Source organism: Garra rufa, chromosome 21, assembly GCF_049309525.1.
Source record: "Garra rufa chromosome 21, GarRuf1.0, whole genome shotgun sequence".
Taxonomy (NCBI): domain Eukaryota; kingdom Metazoa; phylum Chordata; class Actinopteri; order Cypriniformes; family Cyprinidae; genus Garra; species Garra rufa.
In genome coordinates, this window is record NC_133381.1 from 4,954,084 (window position 1) to 4,976,626 (window position 22,543).

Genomic DNA, 22,543 nt, shown 5'->3' on the forward strand with positions numbered 1-22,543 from the left:
CCTGAAGTCATACAACAGCTTTCTGGGTGGAACTGACTGTAATTTTAATCTAGCCTTCAGCTGTAGATGCCAGATCTCTCTTACACTTCAATGAATAATGACTATTTTAATTAATTGCGGTATGTTTCTCTCACAAAACTATCAGGTTTCAACCACGGTGAGGGTGTGTATATGATCACTACTTGCTGAAGTGCACCTTTAAGAGTGTAGTTCATCCCAAAAATGACACTTTGGTTATTATTTATTCATTCTTATGTCATTTTAGGATACTTTGGGGAATCCACAAACTGAGCTTTTCCATACAGTGAAAAAATGAACAAAAACCACCATGAAAATCCCATTAAAATGTTTATGTGACTTGTTATGAAGCCATTCGATTGCTTTGTGTTCAAATTTAAATTGTTATTTTGTGTAACATCTCCTTTTTTTCTCTCGGGAAAATAAGTATACAGGTTTGAAACAATAAGGAGAGTATATTCAACCAAAAATGACACTACTGTCGTAATTCATTCACCCTAATGTCATTTTAAGATATTTTGGGGGATCTACAAACTGCATCCAAAATTTAAGTTGCTTTTTGATTATTTTATAGTGTTTTTGAACATTTTGCATTACGTCTCTTTTTAAGTTTCTTGGAAGAAAGCAAAAACAGACATAAGGGTTTGTAAATGATACAAAAATGTTCATTATTTGGCAAACTATCCCTTTAAAAGAGTGAAATTAGCCCAAACATGACATTTCTGTCATCACTTTTTTAATATTTAATGTCATTTAATGGCATTTTGGGGAATCTACAAACTGCTCTTTTCCATCCAGTGAAAGTAAACACTGACCAAAAATGACAAAAACACCAAAAAAAGTGCCATGGAAATAATCCAAATGACTTCTGTGCCTTATTTGCAAGCCTTCTAAAGTCATGCAATAGATTAATGTCCAAAACGGTTTATTAGATCTGATGATGGTGTGTAGGTGATGCCAAAATTTTCATTATTTGGGAAACTATCCCTTTAACAGAGTGAAATGTCTCAAAAATGACAGACCAAAAATGACAAAAACACCAGAAAAGTGCCATGAAAATAGTCCACACCAGCACTTTCGTGCTGTTGTTTGCAAGCATTCTTTTTTATGCTACTTTGCCATTCACTTTTTTTGTATAGAAAAAGCAGCTTGAACATTTTGCATAACATCTCTTTTCGAGTTTCTTGAGCGGAATAAAAAACAGAGAGGTTGGCAACAAAATTATAATGTGTAAATGATACCAAAAAGTTCATTGTTTGGCAAACTATCCATTTAAAAGAGTGAAATTTGCCCAAAAATGCATTTCTGTAATGTAAATTTGTAATCATTCATTCACTTTAATGTCATTTTAAGAAATTTTGGGAATCTACAAACTGCTGTTTTCCATACAATAAAAGTGAACACTGACCAAAAATGACAAATAAAAAAAAAAAAATTTAAATAAAAGTGCCGTAAAGTGCCATAGTCCATATGCCTTTTATGCTTTATTTGCAAGCATGTAAGTCCATGCAATAGATTTGTGTCCAAAAACAGAAGTTATTTGATCTCATTGCATCTATTTGTCACACAAAACAATCATATGACTTTAAAAAACAAAGAATGGGTCACTATTACAGTGCTTTAATAATGCCAAAATGCACATTATTGACAAACTATCCCTTTAAAAGATTTAAATTTGTCTAAAAATGAAATTTTATGCATGTAATTTTTGACACTTTTGAGAATCTACAAACTGCTCTTTCCAATACAATGACAGTAAACGCTGACCAAAAACGACAAATGTCAAATGCCATGAAAGCCTTGATCTTTATTTGCAAGCATTCAGAGACAATGCAATAGATTTATGTTCAAACTTTTAAGTTATTATTTGATCTCATTTGCATCTATCAGCACACAAAACAAACAGAGAATGAGTTACTCTACTGTGCTTTTAATGCTACTTTGCCATTCACTTTCATTGTATAGAAAGACCAGATTCAAAACATTTTTTATAACGTCTCTTTTTGAGTTTCTCGAAATAAAAAAAATCTGACAGGTTTGCAACAACATGAAGATGTGTAAAAGATACCAAAGATATTTGGCCAACCATCCCTTTAAAAGATAGTCCCCAAAAAATGATAGTTCTGTCATGATGTATTCACTCTAATGTCATTACAAAAGACTTGGAATATATAAAATGGATCACTTTTACAGTGCTTTTTATGCTACTTTCCAACGTACCTCCCTGTATAGAAAGACCAGCTTGAACATTTTGCATACGCTCTTAAAAATAAAGGTGCTTTAAAAGGTTCTTCACAGCGATGCCATAGAAGAACCATTTTTGGTTCCACAAAGAACCATTGAGTCAAAGGTTCTTTAAAAAACTCTCTTTCTTACCTTTTTATAATCTGAAGAACCTTCTTTCACCAAAAAACAGAAAGGTTTTTCAGATGTTAAAGGTCCTTTATGGAAGCATTTAGACAAAAAAGCTTCTTCTAAGGCATTATGAAACACCTTTATTTTTTAAGAGTGTAACTTCTTTTCTTTAGTTTCTCAGAAGAACGATAAAACACACTGTTTGCATCAACATGAGGGTGTGCAAATGATGCCAGCATGTTGATTTTTGACTGAACTATCCCTTTAAAGTTGGTCAGAATTGAGCAGTAGGTGTATTAACTGCAACTTCTGTCTGATATTGTTCGGTAGGACACAGACAGAAACTGGAAGACCCCCCTAAACCGCCGCTGTTCTCCGAGCGCCTGAGCGAGTTAGAGCGTTTACGCCAGACCACCATGAGAGTTGCCGTGCAAACCCAGAGTCCCCGGCCGTCTCTCAACGCCACGCCGAACTCCTTCAATCCGCAGGGGCAAACTCAGATCTCAGGTAAACCGGCCCTCAAATGCAAATATTTCAGCCTGTCTGGCCGTCAGCCATGACCTTAATGGAGAATCGCTGTGGTTTATGTACTATACAAACATCAGTATTTGGAGAACAGGTAGGTTTATACAAGAGGCCTGATTTGCTGAAGATAAACCCGGACAGATAAAGGAGAGTGGGTGAGAATTATGCAAGAAATAGAAATTCGACAACGTCAATCAGGTTTAAACAGGAGATACTGATGGACGTGCCAAATCAGACAGTCGCAGATCCTTTTGTCTGCTTTTACGGGAACGAGGCATTATCTTTGTTTGGAATTGCCTGCTTACATCACCTTAAAGGGATAGTTCACCCAAAAATGAAAACCGGAGTTTCTTTATTTGACGAAACACAAAAGATGAATCTTTGAAAACACGTCTGTGAAGGACAAAAAAGCTACTTTCAAGTCTCCAGAAATCGTATGATAGCTTTAAGTGGGGAACAGAGCCAAATATTGTCAAATCTCATTTAAAATGGCGCAGACCAGACTGATGAAGATTCCTCTTATTTTGTTCCACGGAAAAAATAACAGCTTACGGGTTTGGATCGACATGAGAGTGAGTAAATAATGACAGATTTTCATTTCTGGGTGAACTATTGCTTTAATTCCATTACATTTGTCCAAATATTTTCATTAGTTCCTGCTTCACTTTTGGCATATTGGAGCATGGGCTATTTTTTTTGTCTCATATGCACTCAGCTTTAAAGTTTGCATAATGTTTGCCATTCTCTTGGAGCGTCTCCAGTCTCTCTCCTGTCAGAGCAGACGCTGTGTTTACTAGAATACTGTAGAAAGCAAACAGGAAACCGTTCTTGGCTCTGAATGTGATTAAGCTATTTACATACCACGGCCTTTTATACTAGTCTGCTCGCTCTCGGTCTCCATATTGTTATAAAAAGAAAGGTCACCCACTTTGTGAGTCTTTAGATATATGGCTCACCAAGAAGGACTCTTCTGACGGTGAATCTCATAAACACATAAATATATATGTTGTGCATGAAGACTAGTCTATTTCAGGACTATTAAGATTTTTTGCATTGTCATATTATTTTCACGACAATTAAACATAACTCATCTTCTCCCTGTAATGCCTCATATTTATTTATTTATTTTAATTTATTTTATTTCAGTTGTTCTCATTATGGTCCTTATTATTGTACTATTTTGCACTTTCTGTACCTTTTATTTAATTTATTTTAATAAACATTCATTTAATAAGCAAAAATGCAATGCACATTAAAAGCAATTAAACATGTGCATGTGTGTGTATATATATATATATATATATATATATATATATATATTATTTTATTATTATTTTTTTTAATCTATTTATTTTATAGGCCACAGAAAATTATTATTATTACTATTATTATTATAAGCACATTAAAGTCAATTAATAGTTTGATATGCCATTTTTTTTTTTTTATTTAACTCTTTTAAATCTGCAAAAATGCAGATAAAATATTTAATTAATATATTATATATATATATAATTTTTTAAATATACACACATATATATATATATATATATATATATTAACATTTATTTAATTATCAAAATGTATTAGCAATTTAAAAGCAATTAACTTTAATTAATTAATAATTTTATATGCCATTTTTTTTTTTTTTTTTTTTTTAATTTTACTTTTTGTTTAATCAGCAAAAACGCAATAAATCATTAAAGGCAGTATAAATATTTTTCAATTCCTATATGTATCTATAAAAAATTTATAAAAGATGCTGTTGTGCAGATGTTGACTGGAGTAAACTCATTTATCACTCTTACAGATCCACGACAGGCGCAGTCCTCTCCGCCCTGGTCCTACGAGCAGCCGTACACTCCTTACCTGAGCCAAATGACATCTCCATCCATCCACTCCACCACCCCGCTGTCCTCCACCCGCGCCACAGGCCTGCCCACCATCAGCGACGTGCCAAGACGCCTCTCAGGTAATCTAACACCTATTAGAGAGGATACAAATCAGAAATAAGATCTCAAGAAATTCTCAACAAGTTCTCTCAAAATCAAATCCACATTCATCTGATGTTCTAAAAGTGATTTTTTTAAAGAGGTTTCTTCTTATAGAGGTTGCATTTAATTGATTAAAAATACAATAAAATCTATAAAATTGTGAAATATTATAACAATTTAAATTAACTGTATTCTATTTGAGTATTTGATTAAATGCAATTGATTCCTGTGATGCAAAGCGGAATTTTCAGCATCATTTCTCCAGTCTTCAGTGTCACGTGATCTTTCAGAAATCATTCTAATGTGTTCATTTGCTGCTCAAATTTTTTTTTTCAATTTTCCTAAAGTATTTTAAAGTATTTCAGTCATTTTGAGTCAAAATTGATATCGAAAGTCAAGCTGAAATCAACGTTTTCAGGTTGTTTCAGCAAATGTTTTGAAATAAATGTTTTTAAAGAGGTTTCTTCTTATAGAGGCTGCATTTAATTGATTAAAAATACAATAAAAACAGTAAAATTATCAAATATTATTACAATTTAAAGTAACTGTTTTCTATTTGAGTATTTGTTGAAATGTAATTTATTCCTGCGATGCAAAGCTGAATTTTCAGCATCATTACTCCAGTCTTCAGTGTCACGTGATCTTTCAGAAATCATTCTAATATGTTGATTTGCTGCTCCTATATTTTCCTAAAGTATTTTAAAGTATTTCAGTCATTTTGAGTCAAAATTGATATCGAAAGTCAAGCTGAAATCAACATTTTCAGGTTGTTACAGCGACCATCTGTCAAACAGAGACTAATTTTTATTACCCAATCAATTTTAGATGGATAAAATTAAGCTCCGCCCTACTTTTTATGCATTGAATATTCTGTTTCACTCAGACAGATGTCAGATGTCAGAAGTAAAGTGAGTTTTTCTCTTGTCGACTCCACATGAATCACAACTGAGCTATAAAAGACCAAACTCTAAGCAATAAAATTCTCCTCCGGCCCGTATCGCTTTCTCTGCCAACCTCTCATTTCAGAAATGTGGGAAATAGAGAGTCTCAACGTGCCTGTATTTACTTTCTTAGCTGATCGTGTTAGCCGTGAACATTTGTCCAAACACTCGTTCGCTTCTTTCTCCGCCGAAGTCGAATCAAAGCATTTTTCCAGCGTTAACTTTCTGCTTTGTAAGCGTTTGTTACGTCGCCCACGGGCAAATGTCTTCCAAGCAATAGCACCTTTAAAAATAGAGAGCATTTGAAAGAATATCTCCTCTAACCCCCGTCCTCTCCAATGGAGTCTTTGAACTCAACTCTCTTTTGAAACGCCTTGAAAAGGAACAATAAAACACACTAGAGTTTCTGACTCATGGACCTCAAAAGGTAAATGGGTAGTTGGTGCATAATATGTTCATGGGATTTTATAAGAGAATTTATCTGAATGCAGGGAAAGTGTATTTCATAACTTCTGTAACTGATCACTATTTTATTCTCTCTCTTATATATTCTATTTTATTATATATATATATATATATATATACACATACAAATATTGCGTCATTTTAAATTATCTAGTGAAGTCAAAAAAGTCTAAAAATGAAATAATGAAACATGAAATATAAAAAATATATAAAAATATATATATAGAAATATAAAATATATATATATATATATATATAAAATATATATATACACATGCACAATAATTTATTATATATATAATGTATATATTTTTTTTGCGGTCCACACTACATCATTTTGAAACAATAAATGAAAGAAATGATAACAAATATTGCATCATTTAAAATTATCTAGTGAATTAAAAAAAAAAAAAATAAAAATAAAAATAAATATATATATATATTTTTTTTTTTCGCATGCACAATAATTTATTTTATATTTAAATTTATTAATTTTTTTTTTTTGCTCCACACTACATTATTTTAAGTTGCCTGTGGTGAGACAATAATTAGTTTTTAATATGTTAAATAAAAAATATATCATAATTTAAAATTATCTAGTGGCAAAACAGTAGTGTAAATACAATAATAATTAAAAAATTAAAAAATAAACATAATAATAAAAATAATTTAATAATAATAATGATAATAATAATAATAATTATTATTATTATTATAATATATAAATTTAATTATACAATTAATGTTTTTTATTAATTAATAAAAATAAAAAAAATTGGTCCATAAATTTAATTTTAAGAGGCCTGTGGTGTGACAAATGCATTTTTAAAACATAAATATTCCACGTAGAGTTTAAATTCACATGAGTTCATGAACAATAATTACAAAAGAATGTTGTTTAAAATACTTTTAGATGGGGTATTAAAAATAGATTTAGATGGCCTTTCCAAAAGCAATTTGTCGTCAACTATACCCAAAAGCTCTCCAGCCCAAACCTTTAGAAGAGTTTGCTGTGACCGTGCCTTTATTAATAAAATAGGCACCAGATTGTGTTCCACCCGCCCTTTGGGGTTCGTTTTGAAACAAACACACAGCGTGGACGTTTTCTTTAATACACCTGTTTGACTCTCCGCCAGGTTGGTTTTTGAACTCTTTTTTTTTTCTCTTTCTCTTGGCTCCCCACCCTAACTGTTTTCTTTGAGCCTGGAGCGAATGTGAAAGTTTAAATGACTTCTTGGTGTGGCTGCTTTTTGAACCCCGGCCAGCTGCCTCGTTGGGTTTGATTAGTTTAGATTTCACCCGGCTTTCATCTTGGAGATGTCAGCCTTTGTTCTTTCCTCAAAGAGACACACGCACCTCTTGGTCCTAACGCCCCCTATTCTTCCTCGGAGCGCCGCTGAATGGCTCGGCCTCCAGAAGACACGTCCCGAACGCATCGCACCCTCTGCAGCTGCTTGCGTGGCTATTCTTCTCAAGCGTAGGCTCGTGTTACACCTTTCAGCCAGAGACCTGGTGACTGATAAGGACGCAGATGAAGGCATGCATAATATTACACAGAGAGCGATGAATTATCAGAGTGGGATCACAGGACACTGGAGTACCGGAAAGAACTTTGATTTTACAGTTTGCGAAAGTCTGTTTAAGTAGGCTTTTTAGGATACATGCAATAACACAGAATGAATATACAGATCAAATGTCTGCCAAAGGAACAAATGTAAATGTACTTTAATGTCATAATACCATGGTACATGTCCACTAAACATGGTACTTTAATGTGGCACTCAGTCAGAGCCATGGTATATATTAATGTATTAGAGCATTCAAGTAATTTTGGAAAAATACCATGTTGTATGTCCACAAAACCATAGTATTTCCATTGCAATTTGATATACGGGTTAAAGACGTAAAAGGGTTTAAGCATAAAAAAAATATATGTAATACTGCTTTAAAAAATGTTTTAAAGTTTTCTGTTTAATTTAATTGCATTTTTGGTTTTGTTTTTCTAAAGCAAAAAAATAAATATCATACATTTTTCCCTAATTTACAGAAGACACCCACTAAAATTTCATTCTGTATAACAATCTCGTCAGGCATATTTACAAAAAAAATCTATTTATGACATATTAAAAGATGAATTACTTTCACCCCAAATACTAATTAGTTGTAATTCTATATTTGTAAAATTTGCCACTATCCTAGGTTTTGCCCATTTGTCAGTAAGAATTGTTTTACTCATTTAAAACTCAGTAAAATGTTATATGCTCCCTTATTCTTTTATATATTGTAATATGTACAAGTCAGAATAAGCATGTTGTTTGAATTTTTACATAAATATTGTTACACTGAATGACAATGTAACATTATTTCAACCAAATTTTGACATTTTATTCTCCAAAAACGTATTTGAAACCTTAAAAGTTGACCCATACACCATGATGGCGAATGATTACTCTTACAAAAAAAGTACTTTAGCAGTATCATGTTTTTGAAAAAAACTCTTCTGCTCACCATTTTATAAAAAAATGCAGTAAAATACAATAATATTGTGAAATATTATTACAATTTAGAATAACCATTGTCTATTTTAATATATTTTAAAATATAATTTATTCCTGTGATGCAAAGCTGAATTTTCAGCATCATTACTCAGGTCTTCAGTGTCACATGATCCTTCAGAAATCATTCTAATATGCTGATTTGCTGCTCAAGAAGCATTTCTGATTATTATCAATTTTGAAAACAGTTGCACTGTTTAATATTATGATGTTTATGAACATATACATTTGTAGCATTATAAATGTCTTTACTGTCACTTTTAATCAATGTAATGCGTCCTCGCTGAATAAAAGTATTATTTTCTTTCAAAAGTCCAAACCAAAACATACAAAACCTAATGATACGTCTTAGTTAGTGGCTTCCGTACCTCTTAATGCACTCTTAAAGTAAGCAGGCAGTCTTGTAGAAGGCAACCCTGAAGCAACCAGAGGTCAAAGGTCACGAGATCACACTGATGATAGGTCACAGTTTGAGCCATCACGGTCTTCTTGGTTTCTAGCCTTGAGCTTCAGCTATTAGACCACACCATCCCTGTAATACAAAGTGATTGATGTTGTATTAAGTTTAGCCAAAAAAGGTCTGGCAAGAGCTGATAGCATAATGGGTTCATTCTCGTGGATGTCTAATGGTGATTGAAGGTTGTATATGTGAATTTCTGTCATTGTTTTGGAAATGTGACTTGGGTCTCCTCTCTTCTGCACTGTCTCCCTGAAGTGTCTTTTTTGTTTGGTTTGAAATGTCAAGAGTTGATAATGTGGAGAGACAATCTGCTCATAATTGGCCACACATGTTCTGTAAAGTTTGCTGAACTGTCACTCATAAAGCGCCGCTCACGGACGACACGCGACCGCTCCTAAACAGGCAGACGGGCTGACGGGAAAGACGCCGCTGGATTTATCGGCAGAATAGTGCTTTACCTCAAAAACAGGGTGAGAGGAAGGATGAGATGCGATTAGATCAGATGCTTTGTTTGAAGTGAAGGAAAAGGAGAAATGGACATGAAAAAGGGGAAACAGAAAATATTTCTGGATTGTTTTTGATTTTGGGGGGGGGGGGGGGTGGAGAATGGAAATGTGAAAGGGGAAATTGTGAGGAAAACGGAAAGAAAAAGATTTTGGTTTGTTTGAAGTAAAAGGAAAGAAAAGGGGAAACTGAAGTGGGGGAAAGTCAGCAAAGGGAAAATGAAAAAAAAAATAGTTTGTTTGAAGTAAAAGAAAAAGTAAAAGCAATTTGGCCGTCCACGCCAGATGCGACGTGACAAAATCACTGAAATATCACAGCTCTTCAAAAGTGCAGAAGCGCACTGCACTCCCAACTAAACTGGCAAGTGTATAATCTGGGATTGGAAAAAGAAATGGGAAAGGAAATAGGAAGTAGTACAGAAAGGAACAGGGGAAAAAATAAGAACGAAATTAAAATAAGGGAAAATGTAAAACAGAAGGGAAGAATGGAAGTGATTTTGCATTTTTTTTTTAAGTAAAGGAAAGAAATTGAAATGGGAAAGGTCAGGAAATGGGAAATGAAAAGGAGAAGTTTTTCAATTTGTTTAAAGTAAAGACAAGAAAAGTAAAAAAAAAAAAGGTCAAGAAACTGGAAATGTAAAGGAAAGAAGTTTTAGTTTGCCTGACGTAAAGGAAAGGGTAAATGGAAATCGAAATGAAAGTGGGAACAATTTTGGTTTGTTTAAAAGAAAGAAAAGGGGAAATGGGAAAGGAAATGGGAATTAGTAAAGTGAGAAACAGGGAAAAGAAAAGAAAAAGACTTGCATGTTTGAATGAAAATAAGGGAAAAAGGAAAAGAAAAGGAAACCAGAAAGGAATTGATTTTTGCTTTTTTTGAAGTAAAAGAGAAAAGTGGGAATAGGAAAGAAACAGGATAACAGTAAGGTCAAGAAAGGGGAAAAGGAAAAAAATGGTTTGTTTTAAGTAAAGGAAAGAAATTGAAATGGGAAAGGTCAAGAAATGGGAAATGAAAAGGAAAAGAGTTGGATTTGCAAAGGTCAAGACAGTGGAAATTAAAAGGAAAATGAGTTTTAGTTTGTCTGAAGTAAAGGAAAGAAAAGGGTAAATGGAAATTGAAAGGAAAGTGTGAACGATTTTGGTTTGTTTAAAAGAAAACAGGGAAATGAGAAAGGAAATGGAAATTAATAAAGAAAGAAACAGGGAAAGGAAAAGAAAAAGATGTGCATGCTTGAATGAAAATAAGGGAAAAAGGAAGAGAAAAGGAAAACAGAAAGGAAGTGATTTTGCTTTTTTCGAAGTAAAAGTGAAAAGTGGAAATGGGAAAGGAACAGGGAAACCGTGGGGTAAGAAAAGGGGAAAAGGAAAAAATAGTTTGATTAGTTTGAAGTAATGGAAAGAAACTGAAATGGGAAATGAAAAGAAAAGGAAAAGATTTCCAATTAGTAAATGGAGGAAAAGAGTAAAATTACCTGGGAAAGGTCAAGATATGGGAAATAGAAAGGAACAGGAGTTTAAGTTTATCTGAAGTAAAAGAAAGAGTAAATGGAAATGTTGGCTTGTTTGAAAGAAAGAAAAAGGAAAATGGAAAAAGGAAGAGAAAAGGAAAACAGAAAGGAAGTGATTTTGCTTTTTTAAAAGTGAAAGAGAGAAAACTGGAAATGGGAAAGGAATAGGGAAACAGTAAGGTAAGGAAAGGGGAAACAGAAAAATAGATTGGTTTGTTTGAAGGAAAGAAATTTAAATGGGAAAGGTCAGGAAATGGGAATTGAATTGGGTTTGGGTTTGTATGAAAGAAACAGAAACAGAAAAAGAAAGTAAAGAAAATGAGAAATGGACAAGAAAAGATTTTACATTTTTGAAGTAAAGGAAAGAAAAGGGGAAAGCTTAAGAAAGGGGAAGAGGAAGGAAAAACCATTTTGGGTTTGTATGAAAAGGGAAATGGGACAAGAAAGGAAAAAAAGAACAGAAAGAAAACGGGAAATGGACAAGAGAAGCTTTTACTTTTTTGAAGTAAAGGAAAGAAGGTGAAACTGAAACAGGAAAGGTCAGGAAAGGGGAAACAGAAAGGAAAAGAAAAGAGTTTGGAGTTGTTTGTTTGACAGGAAAGGAAAAGAAAGGGGAAACGGAATGAAAAGGAAAAGAGGAGAGGAATTTGGGATTGTTTGTTTATAGCCTTTAATTTAGCAGGCGGCTCCATTTGAGAAGCTGATCGTGATGAATACGGAGTGCAAAAATAGACAGATGTGGAGATGATAAGATGTTCCTCTGGGATTCTCTCTCTTGGGGTTCTGGGAGTCACAGCCCATTAGTGGTTTATAATTTAAAAACATCTTGCGGTTCTAAGAGAGAAGATCGGCCCTTCTCTTTGGCTAATCGCAGACATGCCACCACATCTGAGACTGCTCATTATGCATCCTGTGGAAACTGTTTTTTCCTCTAAGCGTTTCCATGTGCGCTCCCAGTTTATTCCGACATTTCTCTTTGATATTCATATAAATGCGAGGATGCGTGTGTTTGTGCATGTGAGCGTGAACGCACACGACGTACACGTTCACATACGAACCCCAGAACAACCTTGGGCAAACGGCCCTGAAGAAACAAACAGCCAGAAGCCAAACTCGAAATCTTTCAGCGCCGTTTGACAGTTCGTTTGCATACAGATCTTTTATGGCCCGGTGACATTTTTGCAGCATTAGTCTTCATCCTGACCTTGAATCAACCCAAGTATTGTGTAATTCAGGTTGCAAATAAACATTTAATTCAAGTTTATGTTTTGCTAAGGCAATTAAACCACTGACATGCAAGATGATCCAGTTTCGCTTGTCGGTTGGTGAAAATTTATTCCATTTTCCTTGATTAAAACTCCTAAGTCTGAGCTTGTAAAGAGAATCTGTTCATGCGAAGTCGCAAACAGGAACTTCTGGATCAATGCGCAACAATAAGAGCATTTTCTTGCACTTTGAAGTGTCATTCTGACGCTTTCATGGCTTGGGATGTTTTTACATAATAACAAAGACTAAACTGTTTGTTCATATTCACTTCCATTACTTTTCACATTTATTATTTGGATAAGAAATGCAGATAAAGTTGCATGCACTCCATCCTTCTTTTCAGTTTATAAAGAGCAGTTTTGTGTTGACAGAATAGTTAGTTTGAGCTGCATGCAAATTAAGTTTGACAGCGCCCTCTTCTGTCTGATTTAATAATGTCTCTTAATTTCAGTCTCAGTCGGTGTGGATGAAGCTACTTTGAAACTTAAGCTACTCATAATTTACAGTAGTTTTTTTTTTCAGAAGTGATCAAATAAATAAAACTTAGTTTAAAAACAGCGCATTTAGCACAACTAAATATTTAACTACAAAAAATAAATTCCGTTTTAGAACCGATTTATTGTCATTAACTGCCAATATGAACAGAAATGGCATCTGAATGTTATATGCAATGGGGCCCAAACATCTGGCATCACATCCAAAATGTGTGATTTTCTTAAAAAAAAAAAAAATGAAATTAAAAAAATGAATAATATATAAACACTGCCAACTTTTCTGAACACAGCAGACTTTTCTGCTCATCAGGGCTGCGTTTATTTGATTAAAAATACAGAAAAAAAATTTAATATTGTGAAATGTAAATGCAATTTAAAATAGTGGTTTTCTATTTTAATACACTTTAAAATATAATTTATTCCTGTGATGGAAAGCTGAAATTTCAGCATCATTACTCCAGTCTTCAGTGTCACATGGTCCTTAAGAAATCATTCTAAATTTTAAATTATCATCAATGTTGGAAACTGTGCTGCATTTTTTTTTTTTTTTTTTATTTGTAACCTGTGATAGTTTTTCAGGATTCTTTGATGAATAAAAAGTTAAAAAGAACAGCATTTATTTAAAATAGACAACCTTTGTAACAATAAATACCTCGTTCAAAGTAATATTTTTATAATAAAAAGTGATAGTAAAGTCTTATATTGTTAGTAAAAAAAATCTATTTTAAATAAATGCTGTTCTTTTTAACTTTTTATTCATCAAAGAATCCTGAAAAAATTAAAAAATTAAAAAAAATTATGCAGCACAACTGTTTCCAACATTAATAATAAAAGTAATAAATCAGTATTTTAGAATGATTTCTGAAGGATCATGTGACACTGAACACTGGAGTAATGGCTGATGAAAATTCAGCTTTGCCTTACAGAAATAAATTACATTTTAAAGTATATCAAAATAAAAAACTATTATTTTGAATTGCATTTTTTCAATATAAAATATAATTTAGGATGTAAAATTAAAAGAAAATAATTCAGATTATGCACTTTTTCTATGTGATAGTTCAATAAAATAAAGTTTTAAAAAATTACAACGAATATAATGTAATATTTAATGGAAAATGTATCTTTAAAAAAAGCATAAATGTAATATTATATCTTTTTTTTGTAATCAAAGCATTTATTTACCAATGCATAATAATTTAAAAAGATAGACAAAAGACAACTAGTAAACCCAGATTTTTGGACCCCACTGAGAGAAAATTGTTCAACACATTTTCTAAAATTTAATATCACTAACAAACTGTTCTTCTCTCTCTCTTCCCACCAGGTACGTCAGATCTCAGTCCGTTCTCGGCTGACCCGCGCCAGTTTGAACGTCAATTTCCCGGTCTGTCCTCTCTCGCAGATTCCCGTTTCCCCAGTCCGAGAATGCACTACCCTGCGACCTTCACATACACCCCCACGCCGGTCACCTCGGGCATGTCTCTGGGCATGTCCACCACCACCCACTACCACACCTACCTGCCTCCGCCGTACCCCGGATCCACCCAGAACCAGAGCGGGCCCTTCCAGACCAGCAGCACGCCGTATCTCTATTACGGTGCCTCTTCCGGGTCGTACCAGTTCTCAATGGTGCCTGGCGGAGATCGATCCCCCTCCAGGATGCTGCCGCCTTGCACTAGCGCTTCCACAGGCAGCACCCTCATCAACCCCAACCTGCCCAATCAGCCGGACGGAGGCGAGGCGGACGGCAGCCACAGCAGCTCGCCAACTGTGCTCAACTCCAGCGGCAGGATGGACGAGTCTGTTTGGAGACCATATTGAGACGAGCTGGTCAAACAAGACCTCAGCGCAGCACTGTTAGCCTTAAAGACAGAGTGCGAGAGATAGTTGCATGAAAGTATCATCGGATTTAAAGCACAAATTCATTGGTACTCGCTGGTACTCATTGATACTCACTGGTACTTGCTAATACTCGCAGGTACTCATTAGTACTCATTGGTAATGGTTTGTACTCGGTGGTACTCTCTGGTCCTCATTGGTAATTGCTGGTACTCACTGGTACTCATTGGTAATTGCTGGTACTCAGTACTCATTGGTACTTGTTTGTACTCATTGTTACTTTCTGGTACTTGTTTGTACTCATTGGTACTTGTTTTTACTCATTGGTACTTGCTGGTACTCATTGGTACTTGCTGGTACTCATTGGTACTTGCTGGTACTCGCTGGTACTCCCTGGTACTTGTTGGTACTCATTAGTACTCGCTGTTACTTGTTTGTACTCATTGGTACTTGCTGGTACTCTTTGGTACTCACTGGTACTCATTAGTACTCATTGATACTTGTTTGTACTCATTAGTACTCGCTGGGACTCACTGGTACTCATTAGTACTCATTGGTACTTGTTTGTACTCATTGGTACTTGCTGGTACTCTTTGGTACTCACTGGTACTCATTAGTACTCATTGATACTTGTTTGTACTCATTAGTACTCGCTGGGACTCACTGGTACTCGTTGGTACTCACTGGTACAAAGGTACAAAATTGAATGGTTGCAGTGTATTTTTATGACTACACTGATGTTTTTTTTTAATCTAGAAAACAGATGACCCTTAAAGGGAATGGTTTACGGCATTAAAGTGCGATCACATTAGCAATATTACAGCGAAATTTGCAGAGCAATGGTAAATGTGAACGTACCTTTAGTCTAATTCATCCGACATTCCACTTTATCAGTGATGTAACACATGCAAGTCTAAATTTAAAGGAATAGTTCAACCAAAAATTTAAATATACTTACCTTCATGTCGTTCCAAACCTGTATGACTTCCTTTCTTCTGCAAAACACAAAAGGAGATGCTTAGTACAATATTAATGCTGCACATTTAGATACAACGAGAGCATACTGTCACTGTCAAGCTCTGAAATCCTCTTTAAGATAATTCTTGGAGCTTTTAAACTCTAGCAAGCACCAAAAAAGTGGTCCATATGACTTGTGTGTTAAGTCTATTCAATAGCCTTGTGTAAAGATCTATATTTAAGAGTAAACATTTTTGGATGAACTATCCCTTTGTCTGTCCTAGACCTAAACTTTCATTGCAATAGGAATGCATCTATTGGCGCAGAATATTTTTATACTAACTCGGTATAACTTAGCATTTCTTAACACTGAAAGCAATTGTTTTTTTGTTTTTGTTTTATTTATGCGTGCTAGAAGTCAGCCATCTGAAACAGTACTGGCTAATTCCCTCTGATTATTTTAATTTATGTATGAAACGGTAGCAAACGGTACTGATTCGAAAAGCAATATAAGCCATATAAACATTAAATTATGCAATGTGTTTAGAGGGACGAAATTTAAGACGTTTGAATATTATTTTTGGGACATCTATTACTAACTTAATGAAATATTTACTCGTTTTGTAATTTAAATGTTTTGTTATTATTATTATTGTTACTGTAAAGCAACCAAAAAGAAAATCCAATGATACGTAAGCAATGAAGGACGGATATTTCATTGTAAGACTATATCCACAATTAAACGTTTGTGGATTTTTCTTATTTTTCTCAGAACAAAGTCTCAGTCAGAAACTTTTTATACTAAGCATTAAGACATCCAGAAACGTTTTCGACTGAGTAAATCTGAGCTACATCTATAATCGATAAATGTACAAAGATATGTTACGAGAGTTGACGTGCTGCACTCTCCACTTGTTTGATTTTGGTATCCAATGTTTATCTAGTTAATTTATTTTAGATGTATTGTTTATTTAATGTTTTTTGGTGACTACAAGAACGACCAAACTCTTGCAGCAGTGGCCTAAATCTTTGCATCATCTTCAGATACAGACATGATCAAATCTCACGCATGCACTTGCAATAATAAAAAACGACCGGTTTCCATCTCTCGTGCAAATATGAAATCAATACAGACATCAGCCTTCTGTTCTATAACTGGATGGTTAACTGCACTTTGTAGGTTAGTTAAACACTATGCAAACTGTACTACAACAATCAAACTCAGAAATGTCTCTTTGCTGTGTGCTAATGTTCTTGAGGTACAATATAATCAAGTACTTTGAAATTACTGGCATGTTAGACAACAGAATCTTTGGCAATCTATGGGCTGAAAGACATTTTACAAGCAAACGTTATACTGAACGGACAATCAAATTGAGTAGCCGAAATTACACAATGGATGTTTACCAGAAAAGTTTATCATCTCTATTTCTATAATTATTATTATTTATTAGTCAACAAACCATAATGATTTAGGATGAAATGAGAGCTCCTGCAAATATGTTACCAATTCTATTTGTAATAATGCGATTTTCTTTACACTTTGTAGTTGGCGTCTTTGAAGAATAATGTGTACGTTTCTGGATTCAACAACAAGTGGTACTTGATCGAATGTTTGTCCAAATGTAAGTTAATAGGCTGCTGGCAGCACCCTTCTGGAACAAATGTCACTTGTCTTTTTATTTCTATTTTTGTTTAGAACAAAGCACTTCTTTTAAAGGGATGTAAAAGAAATGAAGCCTCAATGCCAGATATAAAGAATAAAAATTAATGTCCGGGTTATATTTTACTCAATAAGTCACATTTTGCATGATTTCCCAAATTTCTATCACAAATTCTCTTCATTGAAAAAAATGTTTTTGGTTTATTGGCAAATAAATACTTTTTAATTAATATAAAACATGCATTTCCAGTGATGAATAATTATGCACATAATTGCAATGCAAAAAGTTTAAAAAATGGTTCTAAACTTAATGCAAAATAAAAAATTTTTAATAAAATATAACCTGAGCATATTCTTTTTTGGAGATTCACCCAAAAACGAGAAATTTGAACTAATTTCTTCTGTACAGTATTACATTTCTTTGAGTTCGGTAACAAAAAACAACACTTACACTGCTGTTCTTAACTGCCCCACTATTTTAGCCTTTTCTTTTACCGTGGTGTCTTCTGGTAGTGAGGAGAGCGTTTATGTTTACAGAATGTTTACAAAAAGCTGCAAGCAGGTAACTGCAAATGTAAAGAACCTCTGCACTGTTAACTTTGTATGAATTCGTGTTTAATTGCTTCAATATGCCTGATAATACAAGAACAACATTGGTCTGTCTTAATCGAACATGTCACAGGGCCAAATATTTATATGCTTCTGGGCTATGGACTATGCTTTTCATTGACCCTTTTTTATGTAGTACCCTTGCAAGAGTCTGTTTTATGGGTCAGTAGCAGAGATTCCTTCCATATTCATTCTATATTAAAAAAGCATTGAGATTTTGAGTACGTTCTGGCGTTCTGTCATATCGCAGACATACAGAGAGTTTGGGGCTTCTCCTTGGAATATCTATTTGCAAATTTCATTTACATTGCCAGGTCAAGTTAACACATGAAGAAAACCAAATGCTTCCGCGACGTCTTTCACAATCCATTATTGACATTTCTGTACTTTTAACTAAGTGTTTCGTATTTGAAACCCTGGAAAAACTGCTATCGAAATATGCATCGTTTGGATTCATCACAATGCTTTGTTTGTAAACAACGGGAGAAGGCATTATCTCATTTGTGTCGAGCATTATTTCCATGCACATACTGTACAGATGTTTCAGTTTCGACAATCTTTCGTCCTGTTTCATCCATAAAGTTTCTGAAACTTTAACCTGTTTGTATGGGACTAACAATCCAGTAAAAATGTGTGAGATTTTTGAGCATTTCTGATGATTGTATCATTTGTCTTTGAGAATAAAAATGGCTTTTTGTTATAACTCACCGTTTTCTTTTTTCTTTTTATTAATAAATGAGCAGTTTGGTAGAGAAACCTAATGCATGCATAAAGTTTGAAGGAAAAGATCAACAGTAATTTGTTTTCTATGATTTTGCACAAAAATAAGCAGAATTGCAAAGAAAAGTTTGCAATTGCATGCATTTGTTCTATTCTAGACATTATGCATATGCTTAACCTAATATTATACAAGCGTATAAACTGTAAGTTTTTACTTTTAATAATAAAAAGTCTTGCAGTGGTGATTGACTTTATTAAAAATACCTCAAAAGCAGGTGCTTCCTAGAAAACGTGAACTTGTGTTGGAAGCACCAAGGGGAGCAAGAAAAACTACTTTCACTGCTGTTTCACAGAGCTCTAGTTAAATAACAACCTCAGTTTTAAATATATATATATATATATATATATATATATAGGGCTGCACTGGAAAACCCCAACAGCCAACAAAAAGAGCTAATCATCAAGGAATTGCTTCATTACATGTCTGTATCTGAGTCATGGTTACTAAAACACGTCCACAATCTTTACATCTAGAAACGTCATTTAAAAATGCTGTTCAGCAGTTAATAAATAAGCTAAACTTAACCCTACTGAGCTGCACAGAAGAGAATGAACCAAGCTAAATAAAATGGAAGGGAACCGATTCAAACTGATTTAAACATTGCTTAAATTAAATTAAATGTAAATAAAAACAAAAAATGTACTACATAAAAAAAATTATAATTAGCCATCAGTAGTTTTACGGAACTGAATTTACACTAAATGAAACTCAACTCATCCGTATTGAACTATACTGAAGAGACTGAACTAAGCTTAATTCAATTAAAGGCAATTAAACTTTTATTTGAACTTCAGGTTGAGCAAAGCATAGCTGAAATTAATTCAATATAAACAAAAACATAAAATTATTTTAGAAATGGCATTTTTCTTGAACTTTTCTTTTACTGATTAGACTGAAATCAAACTGAACAGAACAGAATCTAAATTAACTGAACGGAATTTAATCGAACAAAATGTGACTTAAAGCTGAACAGACTGAAAAGGAAAACAAGAAACATCTGTTACATTTAGAAATTACATTTCCTAGCAATTATGTTAAACTAAACTGACCTTAAATGAAATAAAGTGTGTTTAATTGGCAAACTAAATGTAACTGAACTTAGCTGAACTGAACTAAATATAAATAAAAGAGAAATTTCTAAACTGAATTTAACGGCACTGAACAAATGTCATCAGTATTTTAGTACTGAATTCACACTAACATTGAAGTGAACTGCATTTAACTAAACAGAATAATGCAATCAGTAGTTTAATGAACTGAACCGACAATAAAATGAACAGAACTAAGCCTAACCGAATTTAACTGTATTAATCAATGTCATCAGTAGTTTAATGAACTGAATTTACACTAAAATTGAACTGATCTGAATTTAACTGAACTGAACAATGTCATCAGTAGTTTAATGAAATTAATTGACACAAAAATTGAACTGAACTAAGCTAAACTGAACTGAATTTAACTGAACTTAGCTGAACAAAACTGAACTAAACAAAATATAAATAAAAACAGAAAATATAGAAATGACATTTAGCCATCAGTAGTTTAGTGAACTGAACTGACACTAAACTCAACCGAACTAAGCCGAACTGAAGTAAACAGAACTGAATTTATCTGAACTGATCAATGTCATCAATAGTTTAATTACCTGAATTGACACTAAAATTTAACTGAACTAAGCCGAACTGAAGTGAACTGAATTTAATTTAACTGAACAAAATCAAAATAAAAACTAAGAAAATTTAGAAATTTCAGTAGTTTACTAAGCTAAATTGACACTAAACTGAACCAAACCTCACTGAACTGAAGTTAACCAAACTGAATTTAACTGAACATCAGTAGTTTAATGAACTGAACTGACACTGAAATTGAACTGAACTGAAGAGAACTCAATTGAACTGAAATGAATTTAACTGAATTTACCCGTGTAATCAGTAGTTTAATGACCTAAACTGATTCTAAAAATGAACAGAACTAAGTCGAAACTGAAGTGAACTAAATTTAATTTAACTGAACTGAACAAAATATAAATAAAAACTGAGAAAAATTAGAAATTACATTTTGCCATCAGTAGTTTACTGAGCTAAATTGACACCAAACTGAACCAAACTTCACTGAACTGAAGTAAACCGAACTGAATTTAACTGAACTGAACAATGTCATCAGTAGTTTAATGAACTGAATTGACACTAAAATTAAACTGAACTAAGCTGAACTGAAGTGAACTGAATAGAATTCAACTGAACTGAACAGAACAAAATATAAATAAAAACAGAAAATTTAGAAACTACATTTAGCCATCAGTAGTTTACTGAGCTAAACTGACACTAAATTGAACCAAACTGAAGTGAACCGAACTGAATTTAACTGAACTGAACAATGTCATCAGTAGATTAATGAACTGAATTGACACTGGAATTAAACTGAAGAGAACTAAACTGAACTGAACCATGTAATCAGTAGTTTAATTAACTGAATTGACACTGAAATTGAACCGAACTGAAGTAAACTGAATTTAACTGAAAAGAATTTAACTGAACTGAGCTGTGCAATCAGTAGTTTAATTAACTGAATTGACACTAAAATTAAACCGAATTAAGCCGAACTGAATAGAAATTTACCTAAACTTAACTGAACAAAATATAAAAACTGAGAAAATTTAGAAATGACATTTAGCCATCTGTAGGTTACTGAGCTATATTGACACTAAACTGAACTGAAGTAAACCAAACTGAATTTAACTGAACTGAACAATGTCAACAATGTAGTTTAATGAACTGAATTAACACTGAAATTGAACTGAAGAGAACAGAATTGAACTGAAATGAACTTAACTGAACTGAACAGTGTAATCAGTAATTTAATTAACTTAACTTATTACAAAAGTAAACAGACCTAAGCTGAATTGAAGTAAACTGAACTTAATTTAACTGAACTGAACCGTGCAATCAGTAGTTTAATTAACTGAATTGACACTGAAATTGAACCGAAGTAAACTGAATTTAACTGAAATTAATTTAACTGAACTGAGCCGTGCAATCAGTAGCTTAATGAACTGAATTGACACTATAATTAAACGAAACTAATCCGAACTTTAGTGAACTGAATAGAACTTAACTGAACTGAACAAAATATAAAAACTGAAAAAATTTAGAAATGACATTTAGCCATCAGTAGGTTACTGAGCTAAACTGACACTAAACTTAACTTATGATAAAAGTTAACAGACCAAACTGAAGTAAAGTAAATTTAACTGAAATTAATTTAACTGAACTGTGAAATCAATAGTTTAATGACCTGAACTGATTCTAAAAATGAACAGAACTAAGTCGAACTGATTTGAATTTAACTAAACTGCACAATGTCATCAGCAGTTTAATGAACTGAATTGACACTAAAATTGATCTCAGCTTTGCTGAACTGAATTTAACTGAACAGAACTAAATTGAACTTAACATAGCTGAACTGACTGGAAACAAAAACATGAAACATCTGCTACATTTAGAAATGACATTTGCCAGCAGCTCTGTTGAACTAAATTGATCTAAACTGAACTAAACTGAATTAAACCAAACAGAACTAAAGTTGTACTGCCGCTGTCTGTCTGCCTCCCGTG

The 22,543-nt window shown here is 33.3% G+C and overlaps 1 protein-coding gene across 1 annotated transcript in view; it reads left to right on the top strand.

The window, feature by feature from the left end:
• runx2a (RUNX family transcription factor 2a) overlaps nt 1–18,852 on the top strand; it is a 91,023-nt gene extending 72,171 nt beyond the window's left edge. Inside the window, exons 6-8 of the mRNA XM_073826479.1 lie at nt 2,704–2,880; nt 4,706–4,867; nt 14,406–18,852. Coding sequence (XP_073682580.1) covers nt 2,704–2,880; nt 4,706–4,867; nt 14,406–14,902 — 836 coding nt within the window. The 3' untranslated portion in view covers nt 14,903–18,852. The remainder of the gene's footprint in view (nt 1–2,703; nt 2,881–4,705; nt 4,868–14,405) is intronic.
• Nucleotides 18,853–22,543: the final 3,691 nt, after the last annotated feature.